Source organism: Symphalangus syndactylus, chromosome 19 (assembly GCF_028878055.3).
Source record: "Symphalangus syndactylus isolate Jambi chromosome 19, NHGRI_mSymSyn1-v2.1_pri, whole genome shotgun sequence".
NCBI lineage: Eukaryota > Metazoa > Chordata > Mammalia > Primates > Hylobatidae > Symphalangus > Symphalangus syndactylus.
The window spans coordinates 47,485,730-47,513,046 of record NC_072434.2 but is presented as its reverse complement, the minus strand read 5'-3'; the positions used below and the strand labels follow the sequence as shown (position 1 = coordinate 47,513,046).

Genomic DNA, 27,317 nt, shown 5'->3' with positions numbered 1-27,317 from the left:
AAGCAATTCTCCTGCCTCAGCCTCCCGAGTAGCTGGGACTACAGGCATGCGCCACCATGCCTGGCTAATTTTGTATTTTTAGTAGAGATGGGGTTTCTCCATGTTGGTCAGGCTGGTCTCGAACTCCCAACCTCAGGTGATTTGTACTCCTCAGCCTCCCAAAGTGCTGGGATTACGGGCGTGAACCACTGCAGCCGGCCTAAACAATGCATTTCAATGATAGATCACTCTGCGATTTTTGGAATACAATTTGGAAGGACGTCAAAGTTTAATGACATTACTGTAAGAAATCTTCTATTCGCATCCTCTGCCTTACATGAATGAGATTTCTCAACACTTTTATCTATGAAAATGGAACATAGAGTGGAATTAATGTTGAATACTATCTCAGTTGAGCAATCATATTCACATGTAATATGCATATGAACTAATTTCTTAAAATTATAACTTATCTTAGAGGCATTTATTATAAAGTATTAATTTTTATTTAACGATTTTGATCAAAATTAGTAATGCATTGGTCATTTTGATCATTAGTGTACTACTAATAATTATAATGATAACTTAATTCTGAAGACTTGAGTTCTTAAAAAAGAACTTAGGATCACAGGAGATTAGCAAAATTAATTTCCATCTATATGCATATTTTTCTTGCTGAGTACATTAGAGTGATGAAGAAAAGTCTTCTAAGAATAAAAATATGTTATATCACAGTAAAATGGAGGGAAAGTGGAGTGGAAATTTTGGTTCAAGGTGAAAAAGAATTCATGTAAAAATTTGGCTTTCATAAAAGAGCTTGTTCGTGTAATTTCCTTTTTTTCTTTTTAGAGACAGTCTCACTCTGTCTACCAGGCTGAAGAGCAGTGGCAGTGGCACGATCATAGGTCACCGCAGCATTGAACTCCTGGGATCAAGCCATCCTGCCACCTGGGCCTCCCAGGTAGCTGGGACTACAGGCACATGCCACCATGCCTGGCTAATTTTTAAAATTTTTTTTTTGTACAGATAGAGCCTTGCTATGTTGCCCTGGCTGGTCTCAAACTCTTGGCCTCAAGCAATCCTCCTGCCTTGGTCTCCCAAAGTGCTGGGATTCCAGGCATAAGCCAACATGCCTGGCTTTGTAATTTTCAAGAGGATGCTAATGGCTATCAATTTGCTATGGTATTTAGATTTCATTACACACATTAAAGGAGTGACGTGGCTGGGCACAGTGGTTTAGATCTGTAATCCCAATACTTTGGGAGGCCAAGGCAGGAGGATTGCTTGAGCTCAGGAGTTCAAGACTAGCCTGGGCAACAGAGTGAGACCTCGTTTCTACGAAAAGCAAAGAAAATTAGCCAGGCGTGGTGGTGCGTGCCTGTAGTCTCAGTGATTCAGGAGGCCTAGGTGGGAGAATGGCTTGAGCCTGGGAGGTTGAGGCTTCAGTGAGCTGAAACTGTGTCACTGCACTCCAGCCTGGGTGACAGAGTGAGATCCTGTCTCTCAAATAAAAACAATTAAATAAATGTTTTGTAAAAGGAGTGATACAAGTTTTATTTTAAAATGTCAGTATTTGGCCGGGCGCAGTGGCTCACGCTTGTAATCCCAGCACTTTGGAAGGCCGAGGCGGGTGGATCACGAGGTCAGGAGATCGAGACCACGGTGAAACCCCGTCTCTACTAAAAATACAAAAAAATTAGCCGGGCGTGGTGGCGGGCACCTGTAGTCCCAGCTGCTCAAGAGGCTGAGGCAGGAGAATGGCCTGAACCCAGGAGGCGGAGCTTGCAGTGACCCGAGATCGCCCCATTGCACTCCAGCCTGGGTGACAGAGAGACTCCGTCTCAAAAAAAAAAAAAAAAAAAGTCAGTATTTATGGGATGGCTGGAAATTTCACCCCTTCCAACATTTCACATTTATGACGTACAATTTTAACAATGTCAAAATGTGTGTGGGTTACATGTTTCAAAATAATTTTGGGAAGTACTAGGATACAAAAGTTCAAAGGCTCCTGATACAGTATATGTGAAAAAAATCATCCCCTCACCTATTTCTCTCCTTCTTGTGTATTCCAGCTCAGTGTGAGGGGCCATTTTCCCATAAAAGCCAGAATCTTGAGCACCATCCATGCTTCTTTCTATTCCTCTACATCTAACCAATTTATGCTATATCTAGGCAAAGCTTGTGTTCATCTCTTCTTTTCCATTTCCCCTGCCACTGTCTTATTTGAAGATCCTGTGATCTTTCTCCTAGAATATTGTTAACATCTTCTTAATTAGTTTGTCTGACATCAGATTCAACTCCTTCTACTGAGGTATCTGTAAGGAAAAGAAATTTATCTTTCTTTTTTGTTTTTGCTTTTTTTTTTTTTTGGAGATGTCATCTTGCTTTGTCAAAAGTGGTCTCAAATTCATGGCCTCAAGCTATCCTCATGCCCCAACTTCCCAAGTAGCTAGGAATATGGGAGTGCACCAGTGGGCCAGCTCCAGATTTATCTTTCTAAAATATCAAGTCAGTCATATCACTCTTGTACTTGTATAACTCAAAGATTATCCATTCCTTTAAAATAAAATCTAAATGGTTAGGATTGGCTGGGCATGGTGACGCATGCCTGTAATCCCAGCACTTTGAGAGGCCAAGGCAGTTGGACCACTTGAGGTCAGGAATTTGAGACAATCCTGACCAACATGGTGAAACCCCGTTTCTATCAAAAAATACAAAAATTAGCCAGGTGTGATGGTGCACACCTGTAATCCCAGCTACTCAGGAGGCCAAGGCATGAGAATCACTTGAATGCCGGAGCTGGAGGTTGCAGTGAGTGGAGACTGCATCACTGCACTCCAGCCTGGGCTACAGAGCAAGACTCCATCTCAAAAAAAAAAAAAAAAAAATGGGCATGGTGGTGTGTGCCTGCAGTTCCAGCTACTCCAGAGGGTGGGAGCCGGGGGTGGTTACTTGATCCCAGGAGTTTGAGGCTGCAGTGAGCCCTGATCACATCACTGCACTCCAGCTTGGGCAACAGAATGAGACCTCCATCTCTTACAAATAAAACAAAACGACACATTCAATAATTACCAGTTTCGCTGGAAAGGCTTCTTGTGTCCTCAGACAGACTTGAGTGCTTTCCCCCTTTCTTTTTCTTTTGTTCTTATTTATTTATTTATTTATTTGAGACAAAGTCTCACTCTGTCATCCAGGCTGGAGTACAATGGCATGATCTCGGCTCGCTGCAACCTCCGCCTCCTAGGTTCAAGCGATTCTCCTGCCTCAGTGTCAGGCCTTTGCACCCAAGCTAAGCCTGTGACCTGCATGTATACATCCAGATGGCCTAAAGCAACTGAAGATCCACAAAAGAAGTGAAAATAGCCTTAATTGATGACATTCCATTATTGTGATTTGTTTCTGCCCCACCCTAACTGATCAATGTACTTTGTAATCTTCCCCACTTTTAAGAAGGTTCTTTATAATTCTCCCCACCCTTAAGAATGTACTTTGTGAGATCCACCCCCTGCCCGAGAAACATTGCTCCAAACTCCACCGCCTATCCCAAAACCTATAAGAACTGATGATAATCCACCACACTTTGCTGACTCTTTTCAGACTCAGCCCTCCTGCACCCAGGTGAAATAAACAGCCATGTTGCTCACACAAACCCTGTTTGGTGGTCTCTTCACACGGACACGTGAGACACTCAGTTTTCGGAGTAGCTGGGATTACAGGTTCCCCCCAATCACGCCCGGCTAATTTTTGTATTTTTAGTAGAGATGGGGTTGCACCATGTTGGCCAGGCTGGTCTCGAACTCCTGACCTCGTGATCTGCCCACCTTAGCCTCCCAAAGTGCTGGGATTACAGGTGTGAGCCACCGTGCCCGGCCTTGTTCCTTATTTTACGTATTTATTCAGAGCCTATCACGTGCCTGGCACTCAGCGAGCACAGCAGAGCTGTTGGTTCCTTACCCATATCCCCTCAGCCCTCTCATCAGATCTTCTGCAGAAAATTCTTGTGCATAGGAATGGCTTTCTGGGTCTTTCTGCTGGAGGGGTGCCTCAGGAGCAACCTTCTACCAATGAAAAGCAAGTTGGGGGACAGATATCCCAGGACACTTCTGAAGTGTGTTCTACACAGCCATTCAGAGGGTCTCTGTGAGGTTGAGCTCCATTTGCACATAGAGGTAACTCACTAATTCAGTATATTGTGTTGGCCTTTCTCCCTTTCCTGTTTGACTTTTTCTGTCCTTTACTGTGCTATCTAGGACCACCTCTCAAAGAAGTGACTTGACCCAATTCATTTTCTCAGGAACTGGGGCAATCCCAAGTCAAGACAACTAGACTCTGGGGATAAAATTGTTACCAGTGTGAGGATGTCCAGGTTCTTGGCGTCTTGAACAAAGAATTGGACATCACGCACAAGAAAAGCAAGGAAAGAATGAAGCGTCAAAAGCAGAGATTTATTGAAAATGAAAGTATGCTCCACAGGTTAGGAGCGGGCCCAAGCATAGGGGCTCAAGAGACCCATTACAGAATTTTTTTGGTACAAATACCCTCTAGAGGTTTCCATTGATTACTTGGTGTGCACCCTATGTAAATGAAGAGGATGATGCAAAATTACAAAGTCATTTACTTGATGTACACCCTATGTAAGGGGAAGGGATATTACCTGTTATAGCTGAAGTGTTTCCATTTGATTTAGTTCTAGGAAGTCCTTAGGTTCCCTGCCTCCAGACCCTATTCTCCTGCCTCAAAATGATGAGCGTTCATACTTTACCATATTGCATGGAAATATTAATAGTAATGTAAGCTGCACAAGGACAGAGATATTTCTGTTTTATTCATTGATGTGTTGCCAACATCTAGAACCATGCTTGAAATATAGTGTTGAATGAATAGTAGCAATAGCTAATATTTATTGAGTGCTTATGATGTGTTTGATGTGATTTTTCAGAGATAATTTAATCCTCAAAAACCTTATGAAAATAGATATTAGTATTATTAGTGGTAATTATTCCCCTTTGGATATAGGAGAATTAAGGTTAAACAATAGGTTTAAATCACCCAGCTTGTAAGTGATCATTGGAGCTCAGAAATTAATACCCCAAAATATGAGGCTTTGACTTGCTGAATTGAAGAAGCCTCAAGATCTCTCTGACCTCCCACCTCCACCGTCTCTCCCAAAGCACAGGATGAAGTTGAAGTTCCTTTATCTGCCTAAGATCCAGACCTACCAAGAACAATTGTTTTTAATTATTCTCCTTTTAAGACCAAAAATGTAACCACAGCTGAATAGACCCTTTCATGAAGCAACGTGTTCGCCTCTCTGTCTCATTCAAATTCCAAAGAGAATGATTTACAAGTTAATCTCTGTTCCCATTCGCTTATCTATTCATTGTTCCTCTTCTCCCCGCCAAAAATCTATTTTTCCACCATAACCTGTTTTGCTAAGATGATATATAACTTTCTGAACCCTACCGGGAGGGTAAGTAATCACTGTGTGATCCTCCCCCTGTGCACGTTAATAAAATATGTAGGCATTTTCTCCAATTAATTTGTCTTTTGTGAATTGATTTTTCAGGGAACCTTAGGAGAGCAAAGAAGTATTTCCCTTGGCCCCTAGAATAACATTTGAAAATAATCTCTAAATATTTTCGTAATTAAGCGGGGTGCAGTGGTTCACACCTGTAATCCCAACACTTTGGGAGTCCAAGGTGGGTGGATCACCTGAGGTCAGGAATTCGGGACCAGCCTGACCAATATGGTAAAACCCCATCTCTACTAAAAATACAAAAATTAGGCCCGGCACGGTGACTCACGCCTGTAATCCCTGCACTTTCGGAGGCAGAGGCAGGTGGATCATTTGAGGTCAGGAATTCGAGACCAGTCTGGCCAACATGGTGAAACCCCATCTCTAAAAAAGATACAAAAAATTAGCCAGGTGTGATGGCAGGCACCTGTAATCCCAGCTACTTGGGAGGCTGAGACAGGAGAATTGCTTGAATCCAGGAGGTGGAGGTTGCAGTGAGCCGAGACTGTGCCGCTGTACTCCAGATGGGGCGACAGAGCAAGGCTCTGTCTCAAATATAAGTAAATAAACAAAATAAAAAATAAAAATACAAAAATTGGCCAGGTGTGGTGGCAGGCACCTGTATTGTATTCCCAGCTACTTGGGAGGCTGAGACAGGAGAACTGCTTGAACCTGGGAGGTGGATGTTGCAGTGAGACGAGATTGCGCCACTGCACTCCAGCCTGGGCAACAGAGCGAGACTCCATCTCAAAAAAAAATTTTTTTTTAATTATTATATCTCTATTTATCTATCTATATCTTAGAGTTTCCCCGGCACATAGTAATTACTCAATACACGCTAATTATCATCTTCTGCTCTTAACGGAAGCCCAAACTTAGAAGTCTCTCCTAAGTGGGATCCCCTTTCCTTACCCAGCCTTGAGGAGCTAGGCTTGGACAGAATAAATCTAGTATTCAGTTTCAGCCCCTTCATCCAGCTGGAGCAGGAAGAAAGCTGTACTTCCTCTGGCAGTTAACTTTGCACAGAGGAAAGACACGCCCAAACACATCTGATCTCCAGGCATGCCTACAAATCCCAAGGCAGCTTCTAGAAGGAATTCTCCTATTGACTGTGGTTGGGAACATGGAGTGAAGAATGTGAATGACACCGTCCTCTCCATCCCTGCTACCAGACGTACAAATCGGAGCAAAGTTTTGAGCAAGACATCATCATTATATCATTATGTTTGAGGGAAGAGGATAAGAGATTGTTAAACTGCTTTCTAGTGTTTCAAGGTGAAAAGACCAAGGGTGGGAGTTCCACATCTTCCTGAGAGCCTGCCTCTATCATGTACTGTTATTCTAGGAATGATTTGTAAAGTCTGTTGCTCATGGAGAATAGTGGGCCATACCAGGTAAACTTAGAAGAATGTTGATTTCTTTCCTTCTAGTTTTCTTTTGTGAACAGCTTGGGAGCTTTTTTCTTTTCATCTGAGAGGGCAGGGCTGTAAAATAAGTGCTGCTGCCTTTTCAAATCCTGTTGAGATGTTACAGGTTAATAACCATGTGGGCTGGTAAAATTGGGGCTAAGATGATTCTTTCACTTGTAAGAATGTATTAGGTCACACATAACACCATGTTAGTCCCTTATACGCCGTTTATTCTTCTTTCAACACAATCTTTTGGCTTTTTGAGTATTTATTGAGTGCCTACAGAGAGAAAAGAACAGCACATGCTGGGACAGATATCTTATTACTCCTTCCCATTAATTTCCATTATTTTCTTTTTTGAAACTTTGCACGTATAAGCCACTAGCCTTTCTGTTGTCTTTCCAGAGAAGCTTCACAGAAGGCAAAGAGAGACATAACTCTATCCACTCATTCATGCAACAGTCCGTCTTTTAACAATGTTTGCTTAATATTCTCCATGTGCTGCATTTTTACTAAGCTGTGTGGAAACCATGGTAAAAAAGATGAAGCCACTATGTTAAAGGAGCATACAGTCTTCATCGAATACAACAGAAATAAACATGAAATTATGATACATGACAATGATGGAGAGATGTAGTAGCTGTTAACAATGGAGGTTTGAATTTAGAGGTGAGGTCAGTGTTGTGCCTGTGAACTGTGGTTCGGGTGATATTTTTAATTATAGCATTACAAAAATCTGGTGAGTCATATTAAATTAAGTTTCAAAGGTATACTTTGAGGTACATTAGATTATGTGCAATGTATTACCGATAGTGGAGGAGACAGTTTGATGTGGTACTAGAAATGATTCAAAGTGGTACGTGGTCTGAGGCCTAGCATGGTGGCTCACACCTCTAATCACAGCCCTTTGGGAGTCCAAGGCAGGTGGAGTAGCTTGCACTCAGGAGTTCCAGGCCAGCCTGGGCAACATGGCAAGACCCCCATCTCTACTAAAAATACACACACACACACACAAAATTGCTGGGTGTGGTGGCACATGCCTGTAGTCCCAGGTACTTGAGAGGCTGAGGTGGGAGGACTGCTTGAGCCTGGGAGGCAGATGCTGCAGTGAGCCAAAATCATCCCACCGCACTCCAGCCTGAGTGACGGAGCAAGACTCCATATATAAAAAAAATTAAACTGAATATTAAAAAGTACTCCCTGTCTTATTTTGAGCCATGTGATTTCAGTTAAGCAGAGTCTCATTTAGATGCTGTATGTCTTAAACACCTTTTAACACTTGGTAAACAAACTCTCCAACACTCATCCCACCCTGCTTGGCTCTGTTATTTTTTTGTTTTTTGTTTTTGTTGTTTTTTATTTAGACAAAGATTAAGCTCAGAAAATCAATAGGTGGTAGATTCCAGCTGGTATTTGGTACCTTATTTGATTTTTCTTGTATTTATTTCAGTGTATCCTTTTACTTATGGTTAGTGAGTTATTATTATATACAATTTCTTTTTCAAATTTATTTATTTATTTATTTTTGAGACAGAGTCTCACTTTGCCACCCAGGCTAGAGTGTAATGGCGCGATCTTGGCTCACTGCAACCTCCGCCTCTTGGGTTTAAAGGATTCTCCTGCCTCAGCCTCCTGAGCAGCTGGGATTACAGGCGTGTGCCACCATGCCCAGCTAATTTTTGTATTTTTAATAGAGATGGGGTTTCACCATGTTGGCCAGGCTGGTTTTAAACTCCGGACCTCCGTCTGCCTCGGCCTCTCAAAGTGCTGGGATTACAGGCATGAACCATTGCACTCAGCCTCAAATCAATTATTTAAACAAACTCAGTCAATATAAAAAACATATTTAAAAAATGATAAGCAAATAACAGCCAAGGTGGTACAAGGTTATGGCAAAACTGTAAAAATAGTGTGGAAATAACTGAAGTTTAGAAGAACAAGAGCACTGTGCTCAGAATGAGGAAATCTGATTTGAGGTCTGGCTCCCTTTGTACTGTCATCCCAGGCAGGCAATGCTGCATGATACTGAGTGCGTTATGAGGGATAGAGACTTGCCAACATTAACGCATTATTACAAAGCGTATATGTTTGAGTACAGAAACCTCAGACTTCACAGTGTTAGAGGGGAGACAAAAACATAAATAGTTGTGTAATAACTCAAAGACTGTGATAAGTATTACGAATGGGTTAAAAACCCTAGACAAAGGAAATGGGAAGAAGTTACCTGAGTGTACGTATATGATAAGAATGGCTATCATGCCGGGCGCAGTGGCTCACGCTTGTAATCCCAGCACTTCGGGAGGCCGAGGCGGGCGGATCACGAGGTCAGGAGATCGAGACCACGGTGAAACCCTGTCTCTACTAAAAATACAAAAAATTAGCCGGGCGTGGTGGCGGGCGCCTGTAGTCCCAGCTACTCGGAGAGGCTGAGGCGGGAGGATGGCGTGAACCCGGGAGGCGGAGCTTGCAGTGAGCCGAGATTGCGCCACTGCACTCCAGCCTGGGCGACAGAGCGAGACTCCGTCTCAAAAAAAAAAAAAAAAAAAAAAAAAGAATGGCTATCATTAGGCTGGGCGCGGTGGCTCACGCCTGTAATCCCAGCACTTTGGGAGGCCGAGGCGGGCAGATCACGAGGTTAGGAGATTGAGACCATCCTGGCTAACACGGTGAAACCCTGTCTCTACTAAAAAAAATACAAAAAATTAGCCGGGCGTGGTGGCGGGCGCCTGTAGTCCCAGCTACTCAAGAGGCTGAGGCAGGAGAATGGCGTGAACCCGGGAGGTGGAGCTTGCAGTGAGCCGAGATCATGCCACTGTACTCCAGCCTGGGCGACAGAGCAAGACTCTGTCTCAAAAAAAAAAAAAAAAGAATGGCTATCGTTTACTGAGTCTCTTTCAAGCGCCAGGGAACTGACTAGGTGCTTTGCTGTATTATCTCATTTATTTCTCACAACTCAGGAACTGGGTTTAGAGAGGCTAAATAATCGACCCATGATTAATACTGGTGATGATGATGTTTACGACTGAATACTTACTGCATGCCCAGCCCTGTACTCAGTCCTTTATATACAGGATCTCCATTTAAGCTTCACCACAAGACTTTGAGGTATTATTTTCTTTTTACAGATAAACTAAGGCTCACAGAGATCATGAAATTTGCAGTTAGTGAATGGTGCTTTTGCAATTTGATCTCAGGTGTGTTGGACTCCAAAGTCTGTTTCTTCATCTTCTGCTTCACTTCCAAGTCAGCAGCAGCTGAGCTGAGGGACCTTGAGATGGCCGTGCACTGGGATGGTCCATTGAGGGCTCTTTTGTGAAATGTGAGGTTCCAATCTTGGTTTCTCTAATGTGTGTGATAACTCTTTGTTTCATAATTTATACTCCTAAAAGCATAAAGTCCTAGAATCATGTGGGTGGTTAGCACTGTTCCATGACACTATAAGGTGATGTTGGTAAAGACATTTCAAAAGTAGGCAAAAGAACTAGGTGGTAGGGTAAGGTAGGGCTATAGGATAGCTAGTCCGTGTGGGCTAAAAGCCATACTTCCTGTGGAAAGTTACAGTCAATTTTTTTTTTTTTTTTTGAGACGGAGTCTCGCTCTGTCGCCCAGGCTGGAGTGCAGTGGCACAATCTCGGCTCACTGCAAGCTCCGCCTCCCGGGTTCACGCCATTCTCCTGCCTCAGCCTCTCTGAGTAGCTGGGACTACAGGCGCCCGCCACCACGCCCGGCTAATTTTTTTTTGTATTTTTAATAGAGACGGGGTTTCACCATGGTCTCGATCTGCTGACCTTGTGATCCGCCAGCCTCGGCCTCCCAAAGTGCTGGGATTACAAGCGTGAGCCACCGCGCCTGGCCAGTGACAGTCAATTCTTAATAGATATGAAGGAATCTTCAGGATGTACTAAATCCAACCTCCTCATTTTACAAAGTAAAGAGGTTAAGGGCCAAAGGTCATACATTGGCAGAGGAATCAGGACACCACACATCTTGTGTCTCAATGCTCTGTTCACTATGGCAGTGGTTTTCAAGGTGTGGTCTCCAGATCAGCAAACTCAGCATCACCTGGGAACTTGGTGGAAATGCCCACCTTCCATCCACTGAATCAGATTCTGTGTGTCAGGCCTCTAGCCCAAGCTAAGCCATCATATCCCCTGTGACCTGCATGTATACATCCAGACGGCCTGAAGCAACTGAAGATCCACAAAAGTGAAAATAGCCTTAACTGATGACATTCCACCACCGTGATTTGTTTCTGCCCCACCCTAACTGATCAATGTACTTTGTAATTCTCCTTACCCTTGAGAATGTACTTTGTGAGATCCACCCCCTGCCCACAAAACACTGCTCCTAACTCCACCGCCTATCCGAAAATCTATAAGAACTAATGATAATCCCACCACCCTTTCCTGACTCTCTTTTCGGATTCAGCCCGCCTGCACCCAGGAGAAATGAACAGCCTTATTGCTCACACAAAGCTTGTTTGGTGGTCTCTTCACATGGACGCGTGTGGCACTGTGCAGGGGGAGCTCAGCAGTATGTTTCAACATGCCTTCCAGGTGATTCTGATGCATGCTCACTTCTCAGAGCCACTCCAAAGAAGTATCTGCTACATATTATACACATATGCCCCCACCCCCAGACCCCCAAGTTTTTCTTCCCCTTTGTTCCCAGAAAAGGTTTGAAGGGGCTCAGTATCAGGTCTACAGCACACTGAGATTTATTTATTGATTTATTTATCATTGATTTGAGACAGAGTCTCGCCCTGTTGCCCAGGCTGGAGTGCAGTGGCGTGATCCCAGCTCACTGCAACCTCAACCTCCCAGGTTCAAGTGACTCTCTTGCCTCAGCCTCTGCAGTAGTTGGGATTACAGGCGTGCACCACCACACCTGGCTAATCATTCTATTTTTGGTAGAGACGGAGTTTCACCATGTTACACAGGCTGGTCTCATACTCCTGGCCTCAAGTGATCCATCTGCCTCGGCCTCCCAAAGTGCTGGGATTACGGGTGTGAGCCACAGCGCCCGGCCACACTGAGACATTTCAGAGGGAGATCAGTCTATGGAACAAACGCTGGCCTGGGGTTGGTGGCCTGGGTGTGCTGTCTGGCCAATTTTGTGCGTGGAGTAAGCAGTGGGGAGAGGCGCTGGGTGTCAGGAAACTATGCCAGGCCCTGCCCTCCACCAACCCCAATCAAAGAGAAGTCAGGAACTGAGAGGGGGTTCTTCTCCACACCATCCCACTACTTGTGTCCCTCACCTTCTCTGAGCCCTGGGTATTGGCGCTGGGAACTCTGCAACAGATTTCCTGAAAGGCAGGTGGCCTATGGAAGGAAGGCAAAGGAGGGGGCCTGCAGAATGCAAAGGTGTACGGAAGGCATCTCTGCGCCCCTGCTGAAGATTTTTCACTTTATCCTGAAGGGAAGACAATATCTGAGGCCGGGAAATAATAGAAATTGATTTTCACTTTATCAATATTCCTGGCAACTGCACAGAAAATGGAATGGCACAGAAACTGGAGTCTTATGGGCAGTTATCCCACTAGTTGGGGTGGGAAATTAAAGGCTGTGTGTAAGGTGGGCACAGATCTAACAGAATGTGGATTGGGATATGCAGGGGAGGTGGAGTGGGGGAAGACAGACTCCATTAGGACTTGGTGAGTTATAGGTGCAGCACCAACATAATGCGCATGGAAGTCCTGGAATCATTTACCAAGAAGGTCCTGAGCACAGGTGAGGGACATCCCCTTCTTCCCTGTTCCCCAAGGCGCCTAGGCTTTGGAGTCAGTCAGTCTTGGGTTCCAGCCTCCCGCTAGGACGCAATTTCTTGAGAGCAGGATTTGATCTGTTGTTCACGGCTAGTTCCTAAGCGCCTAGAATAGTTTCTGGCACACAGTAGGCACTCAATAAACATTTGCTGAATGAATCATGAATGAATGGTCACACTCCATTCCTCGGCTGTAAACACAATGAAATCACCTAGCCGCGAACTTGGCGCACAGTAGGCGCTCAACAAGTTGTATTTTTCCCTTCCCTTGCAGTATAGACCGCGGTCCCCAGGCGACCGCGAAAGAAAAAAAGGGGTTTCTCTACCTCGCGTGGTCTGCACCTCGCTTCGCCCCCGCAGCCCTCGCTGGGTCGCAGGGAGCACGCGGGCCAGGCAGGCTGGGTGGGAGTGAAGTGAAGGGGACGGGAGGGGGCGGCGGCCAGCGGCTCGCGGAGCCGGTCTCCCGAGCTTACGTAAGGCGCGAGTCCCGCGCGGCCGGCCGGGGCTCCGCGACTGGGCGGGCGGAGGCGGCGCCGCCCTGCAAGATCCGGGCTGGAAGCCTCTCGGAGTGCTGCCTCCAGCCAAGGTGTGTGTTTATTTGATTGCTTTTGGTGGCGATGCGCGGGGCTCGGGCTCGTCGCGCGCCCCACGGCCGGGGAGCGCATCCGCCAACCCCGGGCGGAGGTGGGCCCCTCCGAGCGCGCGCGGGCGGCGGGCAGCGGCGGCAGCTGAGACTCCGGGGGATGTGACAGCCGCCGGGGAGGGGGCGAGACGCAGACCACACATTGCCCACGTGCGAGGACCCGGCAGGGGCTCAGCCCCTAGGCCGCCCGGTGCGTGGGGCGGCGGGGGCTGGCTTTGAGTCATCCCCCTTGTGCCAGCTTCCCCGGCTCGGCGGAGACTGGCTTGGGGATGCCCGGCCGCCCGGCCCACTTCTCGGACGCGGCGTGGGGAGCGAGCTGGAGGAAAGGATGAAGGTGGGACTGGCCGGGCCGACCTCTGACCCCTGGAGGCCGAGTCGGCAGGGCGGGGCACGGCGCGCTCCAGCAGCTCTGCGTGGGGGCGAGGAGGTGGAGGAGGGCGAGGAGGTGGAGGAGGGCGAGGAGGTGGAGGAGGGCGGGGAGGTGTAGCGTGGCGCTCACTCCGCCTGCGACTCGGTCCCGGCGCTGGGCTGAGGGGAGGGGTTGTCTTAAAAGTCTCTCCTTCCCCCTGTAGGGGCGGCCGGCGAGTCCCAGTGAGAGCGGAGGGTGCCAGAGGTAGGGGGCCGAGAAACAAAGTTCCCGGGGCTCCCTCCGGGGCCGCGGTCGGGGCTGCGCGTTTGACCGCCCCCCTCCTCTCGAAGGCAATGGCTTCCAAACTCCTGCGCGCGGTCATCCTCGGGCCGCCCGGCTCGGGCAAGGGCACCGTGTGCCAGAGGATCGCCGAGAACTTTGGCCTCCAGCATCTCTCCAGCGGCCACTTCTTGCGGGAGAACATCAAGGCCAACACCGGTGAGGGGCTGCGGGGACGAGGGCCGGGGGCGAGCCGCGTTGGGCTGGGGTGAGGCCCTGGAGGGACTGGGGCTCCCCGATCGCGGCGCCCTTCCCCCGCCCGCGTGTGGTCGTGCAGGCTCGTACGTGCCGGGGCGCATGCAGCTGGCGGTCGCGCGGCTTAACCGCGCCCGGGGAGGAGGCCGAGGCTCCAGGGGCGGCCGGTGGGAGGTGGCCGCGGCTCCTCTCTCCACCGCTCCTCTTGCCGCGAGGAAAAGCCCGAGCCACCCGGCCAAGGGAACGAGAACTAGGCAGGGAAAACCCGGAGCTTCCGTCTCACGCTGCCCTCCTTAAGGCAGAGCCGCCCTCGTACCCCTTAGCCCCGGCCCCCTCCCCCGAGTCCCTAGAGAGCCGCGCGCCCCCTCCCGCGGGAGCCCAGAGGCGGAGCGCCGCCCACCTGTGGCAGTCGGGCGGGGCCGCGCGCCGGGGAACCTGTGGCGCCGGGGGGCTCGCAGCCTCGCGCCTCTCCAGCCCCTCCACGCAGCCTCGGGCCTCGGGGCAGAGCCCTCGGTGGCTTTGAAAGGCCTGTCTGTTCGCTGTCGCCTTCTAAGGTAAACCCTTCCCCAGCAACTCCCCCTCCTCCCAAAGCCGCCGGGCCTGGCCGTCAGGAGACTCGGGGGAGACTCGTTGTGATAAATTACATTTTGAATGCAGCTTTCCTGGAAATGGTTTCTTGAGCAGCCTCCCTTGGCATGAGGTGCCTCCTTTGGCTGGAGTGGTGAACTTGGGGATCTGTAGATCGCCTGATTTCTTAGTCTGACGGGGTTGAGTGCGTCCCTTTCCCCCTCTCCTCCCACTCCACGTTCACACCAGTTCCAAAAGAATTGGCGTTAAAAGGCGAGAGGTAGCGGTTGTGCTGCTGCGAAGCTCTTAACCCTTCTGGGATGGAGATGCTGGTAATTAGCAACTCCTTTATGAAAAGTTGTTCTTCCCAGCAGGGGTCCTTTACTGTCGCTGTACTTCTCAAGGGTGTCCGGGCTAGTTATTGCCCATCATGGACTAATTATCCGGGGATCTGCATTTCAGAAGCACAGAGTGGTTTGAAAAGGAAGGTGGAGGACAGTACCGAAAAACAAAAGGAAAGCTTAAAAGCAAGGAATTAAGAAGTATCTCCAGAGTTTTATTCCTTATCTCTTAAGCAGGTTGAAAAAGCGGACTTTTACAGGAAACTCTTCCCCCACCCCCATATCTCAAAAGGAAGAATTATGTGTACCAGATTGCACTTGAGTTTTCTGTTGTGGGTATTGTTACCTCAAGTGCGCCTATTTTGATTTTAATACATTCAAATGCATTTTATTCTTGGAATGCTGCGGTTTCAGGGGAGAGTGGCCTGAGAGGGAAGGCTGGCTCTCATCCTAAGGGTTTGGTGTTTAGGTTAGGCTTCTTCATGGTAGGAGCATGGAGTCAGTGAAGGAAGACAGTGAGAAGAGATGAGCCCGTTCCATAATTCTCTGTACCTGACTAGGTGACTTGTTTCCTTCTATGAGCCTGTTCCATAATTCTCTGTACCTGACTAGGTGACTTGTTTCCTTCTATGAGCCCGTTCCATAATTCTCTGTACCTGACTAGGTGACTTGTTTCCTTCTATGAGCCCGTTCCATAATTCTCTGTACCTGACTAGGTGACTTGTTTCCTTCTATGAGCCCGTTCCATAATTCTCTGTACCTGACTAGGTGACTTGTCTCCTTCTGGAATGAAGGGCTTCACACTGTCCATCCTGGGACTGGACTCATAACCCTTTCCATTTTTAAAGAGAGTGTGATGGGAATAGCTTATTTCTGCACTTTCTTAGGGGCTTTGAAAATTTTCCATTTGCTCTTTTCCTTTGTTCTCTCTCTCTCTCTTTTTATTATTTCAACTTTCCTGTGTTCTAAATTTTAGTTTTCATTCTCTTTCGAATGCGTTCATTTCCTCCCCAGTGATCCTCCCTGGAGTGAGAAGTGACTGAAATGTTTAGATTTTCTTTTTTCTGTTGGGAATCAAGCAGCTTTTTGCATGAGCCAATTAAAAAAAAAACTTTATCAAAGAAATAAGAAAAATAAAGGACAGCAATTTGTTTTGAAAGTGGCTTGTTTCTAGTGAACTTTCGGGTTATCGGATTATTTTTCCCTCTCAGAAGGTCTCAGAATCTTATAGGCTTACTGCCTGGTAAATAAAACATTCCATTCCACGGTATTTATTTTTCTGTCTGTTACCTGCTGTTTGCTTTTAGCTGATTTCCTGGTGGGAAGCACAACCACTTCTTCTGTATGTACCCTTTATAATGGAAGGTTTGAAGGAGACGATGAAGCACAACAAAAACCCAGGAAATAGAACCGTGTAGGAATTTGAATTGGAAAGTAGCTCCGGCCATCTGCTCCAGCCTGGATTTGGGCACACTCTTGTCTGCATGGCTTTCCTCCTCCTGCAGCCTGGTGAAAAGCTGCTCTTTCAGGAAAGGGCCATTCTGATGTCATTGCTTCTTGGAAGTCTTCCCTCACCTGCTCTGGCAGAATTCATCTCTTTCCTCTGCACATAACTTTTTTTTTTTTGAGACGAGTCTTGTTCTGTCACCCAGGCCGGAGTGCAGTGGCGCTATCTCGGCTTGCTGCAACCTCCGCCTCCCGGGTTCAAGCGATTCTCTTGCTTCAGCTTCCCAAGTAGCTGGGATTACAGGCGTCTGCCACCAGGCCCGGCTAATTTTTGTATTTTTCGTAGAGATAGGGTTTCACCATCCCTACGAAGGTTTGAGGCCAGGCTGGTCGTGAACTCGGGACCTTAGATGATCCACCCGTGTTGGCCTCCCAAAGTGCTGGGATTACAAATGTGAGCCACTGTACCTGGCCTCCTCTGCACATGTCTTATTGATTCTAATGTTGCAGTCACATATCATGCAGTGTAAAAATGCCTGTCTCACACCCAGTAAGATATCTGCTGAGTGGCTGCTGTGCGTCAATGTTCTAGGTGCTGGGGGCAATAGCATTATTTAAGATAATCTTGTGCCTCTTTTATTTTATCATTATTTGTAGATATGGGGTTTTGCTTTAGCGCCCAGGCTGGTCTCAAACTCTTGGCTCAGTCTCCCAAAATGTTGGGATTACAGGTGTGAGCCACTGCACCTGACCCATTCTTGGGCCTTTTGTTCTTTCTGCCTGTACCATTGTACAATTTCCACTCTGAAACTTGGAGGACAGGGATCAGGCGAAGTACCTAATGTATAAAAGGAGCTTACCAAGTCTGTGTTAAAGGCCTGGGTCGCAAATTCTAGACAGTATATCTTAGTCCAGAAGTCAAGCAACCTATAGCATAGAGTCCATTTTGTTTAATTAGCTCTGATTTATGGTAAAAGTTTGTACTTAATATGGATCTGAGATTAGCTTCATGATAGCTGTCACCCATTGGCCCTTTCTACAATGCCTAGAGTGGTACAGGCTGAGGCTTATCAGATACCTCATTTGAAGAGTCACCCCCATATCTTTGGCTCAGATTTTCTTTAGCACACTGCAAGAGTAAATAGAAGGGAGAGTTCTCTTAGATTGCCAGGAGTTGGGTCTTACCCTCTGTTATAAGGAATATTAGCTTTTCTCTGTGTGTGTATGGGTATGCACATGTATGTATGAGTATACACACGCACACACACACACAGGGACTGGCACTCTATTGAGTGAGTCCTGTTACAAATTCTGATCAAATTCTGATATTTAATGAGAGATTCTTTTATTGGGTCATATCTAAAGGATATGCAAATTCTGTTTTAAAGGTTGGAGATAGTGGTATTTTTTAAAACCACATTATACTGAATCTACTATCTCAGGTGCAGGAAAACTGGCACGTCTCCATTTGGAAGCATCTTGGACTTACTTGAGATAAAAGATGTTAAGGAACAAACCTGTTTCTGCGCGCGCTCTCTCTCTCTCTCTATATATATATATATATATTTTTTTTTTTTTTTTTGAGACGGAGTCTCGCTCTGTCGCCCAGGCTGGAGTGCAGTGGCGCAATCTCGGCTCACTGCAAGCTCCGCCTCCCGGGTTCACGCCATTCTCCTGCCTCAGCCTCTCCGAGTAGCTGGGACTACAGGCGCCCGCCACCACGCCCGGCTAATTTTTTTTGTATTTTTAGTAGAGACGGGGTTTCACCGTGGTCTCGATCTCCTGACCTTGTGATCCGCCCGCCTCGGCCTCCCAAAGTGCTGGGATTACAAGCGTGAGCCACCGCGCCCGGCCTATTTTTGTATTTTTAGTGGAGATGGTTTTCACCATATTGGCCAGGCTGGTCTTGAACTCCTGACCTCGTGATCTGCCCGCCTCGGCCTCCCAAAGTGCTGGGATTACAGGCGTGAGCCACCACACCTGGCCTCTGCTTTCAATATTAACTGTGGCTCTTGCTGGAGTTTTGCTGATGGGGCTAGCATTTCAAGTTAGTCTATGGGCCCAGCCTCTTTTTGAAAAGATGGCCTAGTTCAGAGGGCTCAGGGTTTTTTTTTTAGTGCTCATTAAGTATAAATGTGTGTCTTATGTAAGAGGGAAAAGTTCTGAGAACTGGAAGATAGAAACATTGTATTAGAGAGACTTGGGAGCCAGAGTTCAACAATGTATCTAAAACAGGTTTCAATAGTTATCCTTTTTATAGATCATACAGAGTCTTGGCTTATTTTTATTTTTTTATTTTTTTTTTGAGACAGAGTCTCGCTGTTGCCCAGGCTGGAGTGCAGTGGCGCGATCTCGGCTCACTGCAGGCTCCGCCCCCCGGGGTTCACGCCATTCTCCTGCCTCAGCCTCCCGAGTAGCTGGGACTACAAGCGCCCGCCACCACGCCCGGCTAATTTTTTTGTATTTTTTAGTAGAGACGGGGTTTCACTGTGTTAGCCAGGATGGTCTCGATCTCCTGACCTCGTGATCCGCCCGCCTTGGCCTCCCAAAGTGCTGGGATTACAGGCGTGAGCCACCGCGCCCGGCTATTTAGAGTCTTGGCTTATTACAGGGTTTCTAGAGTATGTTCTATTCCATTTCCCCCCCAGCTTGGTGAGACTCAGGATGTAGCACAGGTCAACCAAGGGTCTGACTGGTTTTGAGACCTCTCCAGTCCAAAGGTCCACTCCATATCCACTTATTATTATTGCTTTTTTTGGTTTCTTTGAGGATTTTCACACATATTTGAAGAACACTATTTGTGACTTGAATAAGGCATTCATTCCATGACAGTATGTCTGCCTTAGCCACATGTACATCTGAATCTTTGCACATTCTTCCAGTGGGATTTTTTTTCTTCTTCTTTTTGAGACATAGTTTCACTCTGTGACCTAGGCTAGAGTGCAGTGGCATGAACATGGCTCACTGTGGCCTTGACTTCCCGGGCTCAAGTGATTGTCTTACCTTAGCCCCTTAAGCAGCTGGGGCTACAGGCATGCGCCACCATGCCCGGATAATTTCGTATTTTTTTGTAGAGATAGGGTTTCTATGTGTTGCCCAGGCTGGTCTTGAACCCCTTAGTTCAGGCAATCTGCCTGCCTCGGCCTCCCAAAATGGTGAGATTACAGGTGTGAGCCACCATGCCTGGCCAGGATCATTTTTTAGAAGTAGTTTTTTTCTGATCAAAATCATGCCTTGTACAAAATTTAGAGAATGTAAAATGGTAGAAGAAATGAAAGCAGCAAGTAAAAGTTACCTTAATTCCTTAAGGGTAATTTAAGCAAATAAATTAAAGGTGACTGTCTTAGGTTGTGTGATTAGGGAAGGCCTCTCCAGGAGGTGAATGTCCTTATTCATACCGTAAACAATGAGCTTGTGATGATTAGGAACAGAGTGTTCCAGGAAGAAGGAACAGCAAGTGCAAAGGCCCTAAGGTGGGAATTAGCATAGCGTGTCTGAAGAACAGAAAGAAGTGGCAGTATGTTTGGAGCCTAGCAAGGGATGTGGAAATAGGTCAGGTCAGAGAGACGAGCAGGTGCCAGATCAGGTAGAGCCTGGGGGATCCTGGTAAGGATTGGATTTTATTCCAAGGGCACTGGAAAGTCAAGGAAGGGTTTTACATAGGACAATGACATGAAAAGATTTACTTTCTAAAAGTTGATCTTTTGCCTGCTGTGTGGAGAGGTGACTCAGGTGAGCAAGAGGGAGACCAGTATGGATGAGGAGAGTGGCCTGTGGTTTGCACTTGTTAGTGACAAAGGAGGAGAGAAATAAACGAGGATATGTATGAAGGCAGAGCTGACTGGACATAATGAATTGGTTGTGAGAGGTGATGGAGAGAAAGTCTACAACGAATCCTAGGATTTTGCCCTGAGTGCCTGCCTGGGTGAATGTGCTATAGGGTTGAATGAACTAGAATGTGTCTAACCAATCTTTTGTGGAACATTTGGGTTATTTGCATACTTTGCTGATTAGGAATGCCCTTGGAAGAGCACATGCGTGGGCTAGCTCCTTCCTTTTACCTTGTTGCACTCCTGAGAGCAAGATGGGTCACCAGCAGCTGTACTGGAGCCACTGCTGAAAATTCAGCCAGGGTTCTCGCTCTTGTCGCGTCTGTTCAAACCGGCGCTGTCTGATCCAGAAATATGGCCTCAATACGTGCTGCCAGTGTTTCCATCAGTACACGAACGATATCAGTTTTATTAAGTTGGACTAAATGATCTTCCTTCAAAGGATTATCCATGGCATCTACCCAATAAAAAACCATGATAGTTCTTTGTACGTAAAATAAACATTTAAACAAACGAAGAATGTTCTTACAAATGTCATTGTGTACAAATCACTGGACAAATGTACTTTCTTTGGGATAGGTTTCTAGGAATAAAACTACTGGCCAAAATAGAACTTAAATCATAGGGAGAATTTTTTTTTTTTTTTTTTGTAAGACATCTTGCTCTTGTCACCCAGGCTGGAGTGCAGTGGCACGATTTTGGCTCACTGCAACCTCCACCTCCCGGGTTCAAGCAATTCTCCTGACTCAGCCTCCCAAGTAGCTGGGATTACAGGCGCCCACCACCATGCCCAGCTAATTTTTGTATTTTTAGCAGAGGTGGGGCTTCACCATGTTGGCCAGGCTGGTCTTGAACTCCTGGCCTAGGTGATCCACCTGCCTCGGCCTCCCAAAGTGCTGGGATTACAGGTGTGAGCCACCACACCCGGCTGACATAGGGAGAGTTTTAAACATAGCTTACAAATATTCGCTCCAGTTCTTGGTAGTTTATAGGTGCTACTTTATTTGTGTACTTTTTGGCTTAATAAATGTTTAATTTAGGCCAGGAGTTTGAGACCAGTCTGGCCAACATGGTGAAACTCTGTCTCTACTAAAAATACAAAAATTAGCTGGGCTTGGTGGCGTGTGCCTATAGTCCCAGCTACTTGAGAGGCTGAGGCAGGACAATCGCTTGAATCCAGGAGGCAGAGGTTGCAGTGAGCTGAGATTGCGCCACTGTACTCCAGCCTGGGTGGCAGAGCAAGACTCTGTCTCAAAAAGTAAATAAAAAAAAAAAAAGAAAAATATTTTATTTAGGTATGGATATATGTAGCATATATATAAACTGATTTTCTGATTATGGAAATAATATGTATAAGTTAGCAAAAGTTTAGAAAGATGAAAACAATCACTTGTAATTTACCAACTGGAAGGAAAAGTTATTGCTAATACTTTTTTTTTTTTTTTTTAGATGGAGTCTTGCTCTGTCGCCTAGGCTAGAGTGCAGTGGCGTGTTCTCGGCTCTTGGCTCACTGCAACCTCCACCTCCCGAGTTCAAGTGATTCTTCTGCCTCGGCCTCCCAAGTAGCTGGGATTATAGGCACTTGCCACCATGCCTGGCTTAATTTTTTGTATTTTTAGTAGAAACGGGGTTTCACCATATTGGCCAGGCTGGTCTCGAACTCCTGACCTCAAGTGATCTGCCCGCCTTGGCTTCCCAAAGTGCTGGGATTACAGGCATGAGCCACCATCCACAGTGCTAATACTTTTATATACAGCGTATCCTTCTAGACTTTTTCAGGAACACACACACACACACACACACACACACACATTTTGAGTTACATTATTATTGCATCATATTATAGTATTACTGTTTTGAAAATTGCTTGCTTTAACAATCTATCATCTAATATTTTCCAATTCTGTTAAATACTGTTTTTTAATGTGAGTTAAATACTCATGTACAATTCCAATGTTCAAATATAATTTGTTATTCCATTTTTAATTTTGAAAATGTAATACAGGTACATGCAGATGGTAAAATTTTCAAATAATACACTGGGAATAGAGTGGAAAGTTTCATGCCTATCCCTGACTCTTGGTTCCCCAGTTTCTCTCCACAGGGGCATCTGCTTTTAACTTTTTTTGGATGTGCATCCAAAGATTTTGTCATATATCTATAGCATTTATGTGTGTATAGCAGTGCCTCTTTTTTTTTAATGTACACATTTGTTCTTTGTATTGAACTTAAGAAAAACTTAGCAGTAAAGCTTAGATAGTGGTTTCCATCAGCATGTATCAGTTTACTTTATTCTTTTAAAAAGATGTCTGCATTATCTTTTATTGTACAGATATAGCATAGTGTATTTAGCCTTTCTCTTACGTTTTGACCTCAGGTCCTTTTTAACACATTTGAAAATCGAGAACCAAAGAAGCTTTGTTTATGTGGGTTATACATATAGATGTTAAATGGATTTGAAATTAAAATTGAGAAAATTTGCTGGGCGCGATGGCTCATGCCTGTAATCCCAGCACTTTGGGAGGCCGAGGCAGGCGGATCATGAGGTCAGGAGTTTGAGAACAGCCTGACCAACATGGTGAAACCCTGTCTCTACTAAAAATACAAAAATTAGCTGGGCGTGGTGGCGTGTGCCTGTGATCCCAGCTACTCCCGAGGCTGAGATTTGCTTAAGAATTGCTTGAACCCAGGAGGCGGAGGTTGCAGGGAGCCAAGATTGCGCCACCGCACTCCAGCCTGGATGACAGGGCGAGACTGTGTCTCAAAAAAAAAAAAAAATTGAGAAAATTTAAAAATATTAATTCATCAAAAATAACAATAATCCACTGTATGTTAACAGATTTCTGTGAAAATTAACTATTTTCCAAAATGAAATCTAATGAGAAAAGTACTGTTACTTTTGCACATTTGCAAATCTTTCTGGCCTAATAGAAGAAAACTATTCTCATATCTGGTTCTTCATTCAGTCTTTGGTGCTATGTTGTTTTGGTTAAAGTATTTGAAGAACATTTGGCTTTATACACATGTAATTAAAGGGGAACTCATGGACCCTTGAAAAGTTCTCATGGACTCACAAGAGTCCTGGGACCACAATTTAATCAGTCCCCTGTTGATTGGAATTTAGGTTATTTATAGTCATTCGATATACAGAGCGTGCTGCACTGAATGTCCTGGTAAATGTGTCTTTCAACAAATGTTTGAGTGCCAGGCAATCTTGGCTTGTGGGATGCAAAGAGGTGAAACAAGGTCTGTTCCTGAAGGAGCTGCTGTTTTTTGGTGGAGGCAGGCAGTCAGACAGGCAAGCAAACAAGAAGAAAATAACACAGTTGTGCTGGGTGTGGTGGTTCACGTTTGTAATCTCAGCACTTTGGGAGGCTGAGGCTGGAGGATTGCCAGAGACCAAGTGTCCAAGACCAGCTTGGATAACATAGCAAGACCTCATCTTTACTAAAAATAATGTAAGAAAATTAGCTGGGTGTGGTTGTGCACACCTGTAGTCTCAGCTACTCAGGAGGTGGGAGGATCACTTGAGCCCCGGAGGTTGAGGTTGAAGTGATCTGTGATCATGCCACTGCACTCCAGCCTGGGCAACAGAGCACGACCCTGTGTCCGAGAAAAAAAAATTAATTGAGGCTGCAAGATGTGCATGCTTACAGAAGAGGCAGCTAACCCAGCATTTAGGAGGAGGTGAGATTTGGGAAGGCTTTTTAGAGGAGGCGATTCCTGAGCTGAGTTTTGACAAATGAGTACAGCTACAAAAAGATGGCATGGTCATTGTCACAGCATACCTGAAACTCCTCTTCTAGGGTTTGTTTATGGTCCACAAGAGGTCCTTGCTTTTATGGCTTGGCCTTACCTTTTCTATTACCATTTTAGTCCACATCCATCTCTAATGACATTGTCAAAGGAAAGGGTTATCATGCCTGCCGCATATCACCTTTCCAGCCCTCATTACTTGTGCTTGCCTTTAAGATATACATAAACATAGTGGCATTGTAGTATATGCATGTAAACTTCGGCTTTTAACTTCTGGAACTGAAGGATGGCAAACAATCCTAAAACTAGTAAATTGGGCTTCACACTGTTAACTATAAATTCACCCATTCTGAAAGGCATGTTGAATTACCTGTTCTCTTCAAAATCTACCAAGTAAATTGTTAAATGGTATTATATTATGCTAGTCTGCTCTTTAACAATCTGTATTGGTGCACATTGTGAGAAGGTTTGAGGACTTGGACATTTCGTAAGTTTTTTAGATGATGTACTTTCACAGTGGACAATGGATCAGATATCTCAACCATGTATTCTCCTTTAGCAAACTAGATTTTTTTTTCTTTGAGACGGAGCCTCGCTCTGTTGCCCACTCTGTTGCCTCACTCTGTTGCCCAGGCTAGTCGTGTGATCTTGGCTCACTGCAACTTCTGCCTCCTGGGTTCAAGCGATTCTTGTGCCTCAGCCTCCTGAGTAGCTGGGACTACAGGCTCCTGCTCCCATGACCTGCTAAGTTTTTTTTTTTTTTTTGCATTTTTAATAAAGACAGGGTTTCACCATGTTCGCCAGGCTGGTCTTGAACTGCTGACCTCAGGTGATCCGCCTGCCTCGGCCTCCCAAAGTGCTGGGATTACAGGTGTGAGCCACTGCACCCGGCCCAAACTAGGTTTTTTTTAAAAAGCATGAGTAGATAATAGAGGCTTTTGGATTACTCTGCATATTTTACCCCCTCCACTTGATGTTTAAGCTCTCAGGTTGGCCTTTAAGACATAGTACAAAAGGTCTTGTTTGTACAGCTTCATGTAGTTGAATTTAAATGGCTGATGTTATATTTTAACAGTCTCACCTCTAAGTTCTGAGAGTTTTTGTACTAGTTAAACAACAGATCCAGCAGCAATCATCCCTTACTTAGCCAGACAGATAATACTGAAATAATGCAGAGTCATTCTTGTTTATCATCTAGCTTCCAAGAAGCTAGAAATCAACTGTTTTCTGATCTTCAGCACCTTCTGTCTGGGCAGCAGTAACCTGTGACCCTGGCATTTTATAATTCTTGTGACTTGGTCATAACCAACATTTGCAGTGGACGAAGCAACTGCCAGGCCCTGGACTGAATAATGAATGCATATTATCTCTAATTCCCACACAGATCTCCAGAGCAGTTTTTGTTATATCATTTGCTTTACAAATAAATAAACGGCCTCAGAAAGGTTGAGTAACTAACTTGGTCAGGTGCAGTGGCTCACGCCTGTAATCCCAGCATTTTGGGAGGCCAAGGCGGATGGATCACTTGAGCCCAGGAGTTTGAGACCAGCCTGGGCAACATGGCAAGACCCTGTCTCTACAAAAAATAAACAGAGTTAACCAGTATGGTGGCGCATGCCTGTAGTCCCAGCTAGTTGGGAGACTGAGGTGGGAGGATTGCCTGAGCCCGGGAGGCTACAGTGAGTCTATAGTGAGGCTACAGCGAGCTGTGTTTGAGCCACTGCACCCCGGTCTGGGCAACAGAGCAAAACCCTGTCTCAAAAAGAAAAAAAAAAGTTGGCCGGGCGTGTTGCTCACACCTGTAATCCCAACAGTTTGGGAGGCCCAGGCAGGTGGATCACAAGGTCAGGAACTCAAAACCAGCCTGGTCAATATGGTGAAACCCCATCTCTACTAAAAATATAAAAATTAGCTGGGCATGGTGGTGTGCGTCTGTAGTCCCAGCTACTCAAGAGGCTGAGGTACAAGAATCGCTTGAACCCAGGAGGTGGAGGTTGCAGTGAGCCAAGATCGCACCACTGCACTCCAGTCTGGGCAACAGAGCGAGACTATGTCTCAAAAAAAAAAAAAAAAAGTTGAGTGACAAATATGTGGCCTCAGAAAGGTTGAGTAACTTGTCCTAAGTCAAGCAGCTAGTTAAAGAGAAACTAGCATTCAAACCTAGGGCTCCATAGCTAGGATTAAACTTCTTCCCATTATGTCGTGCTGACATCTGAGTACTCTAGAAACTAGTGAAATACTCATGTCTTATAAATGCCATGTAGGGACAGTGTGTCTTAGTCTGTTTGTGTGGCTATAACAAAATACCTGAGACTGAGTAATTATAAACAACAGAAATGTATTTCTCACATTTCTGGAGGCTGGGAATTCCAAGATGAAGGTGCTGGCAGGTTTGGTGTCCAGTAAGGCCTGTTGACTGCTTCCAAGGTTGCACCTTGAACTTTGTATTCTCACATGGCAGAAAGGATGGAAGGGGAAAAGGGCTAAAGGCCACATTAAGCTTCTTTGATTTTATTTTTTCTAATTTTTAAAATTTTCCACTAGAGACAGGGTCTCACTTTGTTGACCAGGCTGGTTTTGAGCTCCTATACTCAAGCAGTTCTCCTGCCTCAGACTCCCAAGGTGATGAAGCCTCTTTTATAAGACACAAGACTTATGGCCGGGCGCGGTGGCTCACGCTTGTAATCCCAGCACTTTGGGAGGCCGAGGCGGGCAGATCACGAGGTCAGGAGATCGAGACCACGGTGAAACTCCATCTCTACTAAAAATACAAAAAATTAGCCGGGCGTGGTGGCGGGCGCCTGTAGTCCCAGCTACTCGGAGAGGCTGAGGCAGGAGAATGGCGTGAACCTGGGAGGCGGAGCTTGCAGTGAGCCGAGATTGCGCCACTGCACTCCAGCCTGGGCGACAGAGTGAGACTCCGTCTCAAAAAAAAAAAAAAAAAAAAAGGGGACACAAGACTTAATTTATTGTTTTTGTGGTTTTTTCTTTTGTTTTTGTTTTTGGAGATGAGGTCTTGCTCTGTTGCCCAGGCTAGAGTGGAGTGGTGCAATATTGGCTCACTGCAGCCTGGAACTCCTGGGCTCAAGCAGTACTCCTGTCTCAGCCTCCAGAATAGCAGGGGCTACAGGCGCATGCCACCACACCTGGCTAATTTTTAAATTTTTGGTAGAGACAAGGTCTCA

At 45.9% G+C, this 27,317-nt stretch overlaps 1 protein-coding gene and 1 pseudogene across 9 annotated transcripts in view; both read left to right on the top strand.

Moving 5' to 3' along the window:
* Positions 1 to 12,944: 12,944 nt before the first annotated feature.
* Positions 12,945 to 27,317, top strand: part of AK4 (adenylate kinase 4) — an 80,552-nt gene continuing 66,179 nt past the window's right edge. Inside the window, exons 1-2 of one of the 9 annotated variants that reach the window (XM_055233667.2) lie at positions 12,945 to 13,252; positions 13,882 to 14,156. In XM_055233667.2, coding sequence (XP_055089642.1) covers positions 14,012 to 14,156 — 145 coding nt within the window. In that variant the 5' untranslated portion in view covers positions 12,945 to 13,252; positions 13,882 to 14,011. The other 8 variants (XM_063613325.1, XM_055233669.2, XM_063613326.1 and 5 more) reach the window with 8 other exon arrangements.
* Positions 14,756 to 20,995, top strand: LOC129458101 (small ribosomal subunit protein uS14-like; annotated as a pseudogene).